Source organism: Natrix helvetica, assembly GCF_964273705.1.
Source record: "Natrix helvetica genome assembly, chromosome: Z".
Lineage (NCBI taxonomy): Eukaryota > Metazoa > Chordata > Lepidosauria > Squamata > Natricidae > Natrix > Natrix helvetica.
The window spans coordinates 32,531,699-32,533,777 of NC_138554.1; the positions used below are offsets into that span (position 1 = coordinate 32,531,699).

A 2,079-nucleotide genomic window follows, 5' to 3' on the forward strand; every position below is an offset into this window, starting at 1 on the left:
ATGGATAATGATACTTCTGAGTTTCTTCTCTGGGAATTCTCAAAGATTTGGGAGTTACAGATTATGCATGTTGCTTTGCTACTGATCCTCTATTTAATGACAGTAACATGGAATCTTCTCATCATCTCAGCCGTTGTTTGTGATCACCATCTTCACATCCCCATGTATTTCTTCCTGATAAATTTAGCCATGCAAGACATTGGTTCAGTTTCAGCCATTATCCCCAAAACTCTTTTTAATTTTCTTATAAATATAAGAACTATTTCTCATTCTGGGTGTGTTGCCCAAGTCATGTTTTTGTTGTTTTTTCTAAGCTGTGATATTTATCTGCTTACTGTCATGGCCTATGATCGATATGTTGCCATTTGTAACCCTTTACATTATGAAATGATAATAAACAGGAAGGCTTGTACCAACATGATTGCTGGTGTATGGACTGCCAGTCTTATCAATGCTTCATTACACACTACTGTCACTTTTATGATTCCTTTGTGCTCTAATAATGTAAATCAGTTCTTCTGTGAAATCCCATATTTACTTAAGATTGCCTGCTCTGATTTATATGTATCTGAAATTGGATTTCAAATTGTTAGTGCTATGTTAGCAACTGGTTGTTTTGCCTTTGTTATTATGACTTATGTATATATCTTTTCTGCTGTTCTGAGAATTCCTTCTGTTCAAGGAAGGAGAAAGGCCTTCTCAACTTGTTTACCACATCTGGTTGTTTTCTTCATATTTTTGTTTACTTGTTGCCTTGCTTACCTCAAACCTATAGCTGGCAGCGAATCACATCCAAACTTCATAATAACAATAATGTATTCCATTATTCCATCTATGTTGAATCCATTAATTTACAGCATGAGAAACAAAGACATCAAAGTTGCTATTTTGAGACTTTTTGGTCAAAAGTTAATACTTTTTTAAGGAGAATGAACTGTGCATCTTCTTATTTTCAAATAAAGGAAAGTAAGAGAGTTATTTTCACAATTTCCCACTTTCCAATACATTATATAAAGTTCAAAGATTTTTTATTATTCATTTATGAGATTTGATTTATCTCTATCAAAATTGATAATGTGGTGCACTGAGTTACTTCTGACTCTTCAAAGGCTACAGGGACAAACACACTTAATTTTCTTGCCAATATTTTATGATGTAGCTAATAGAAATGCTCATTTCCTTCCAGCCCTTTGGCTTAACCACTAGATGATAATGGTTGTTTCTGTCAAAAAACATATATTAAGGTTTGTTTCTTTTGTCTGTTCAGAGATAAATATCAGAAAAGAAGTTCAGTAAAAGACAGCTAACAGATATAAAATTAGAATTAACTAGTGTGAAATATTGAATGAAATGGAACTTTGCATATTTCCAATAGGGATACAGTACAGAAAGCCTGTAAATAATGTATTTATTAGGAGAAGGCATTAAATAATTGTATTTGAAATTAAATAATCTGTTTGTTTTAGGGAAAAAAAACTATTATAAATTGTGTTTAAAAATTCATATGCACAATGTTTAAAATGCATATGGATATTGATGTGGAGTTTCTAATAAATCTTTTTTTTATTGTTCAAATTTTTATAAGGGTTATAAAACATTTTGATAGCTACATCATGCGGGGGGGTGGGGTGGAGAAGCCCCCCCCAGGTCTTACAACTTTACAAATGAAAGTAGAAAAATATCAGCATTTACTTAAGTGTTAGCAGTTTTAAGCTTAACACAAAATCATCAGTATGTTTCAATCATTTGTTTTGTATCACTTCCATAAAGGTACATTGTAACAACAATTGCAATAATGTTGCAAATCACTTTTGTGATCTGAGTCTTCTGGTTGTTGCATCCTCCCCCCTGTCCACTGGCTGAGCCTCAGCCCCTCCCTCCTTTGTTTCTCGTGTAACATCCCCCATTTCACCTAAGAGAGCACTGTGTTTTTTTTAGCGAAAGCCTCTGCTTCCACTACTGTGTTGATTCTAATTCTACTGCCTTCCCAGAAAATCAACATGCATTCTGGAAACAGCCATTTAAACCAGACCCCATTATTGTATAATTTTTTTGCTAAGAAGGAATATTTCCTTCTAT

The 2,079-nt window shown here is 33.3% G+C and overlaps 1 protein-coding gene across 1 annotated transcript; it reads left to right on the forward strand.

The window, feature by feature from the left end:
- On the forward strand, positions 1-924 carry LOC309381765 (olfactory receptor 14C36-like; the record flags this gene model as incomplete). The annotated part of the gene is made up of 1 exon (XM_081933054.1): positions 1-924. One exon carries the CDS (start codon positions 1-3, stop codon positions 922-924), a length of 924 nt encoding a protein of 307 aa, XP_081789180.1.
- Between the last annotated feature and the right edge of the window lie 1,155 nt (positions 925-2,079).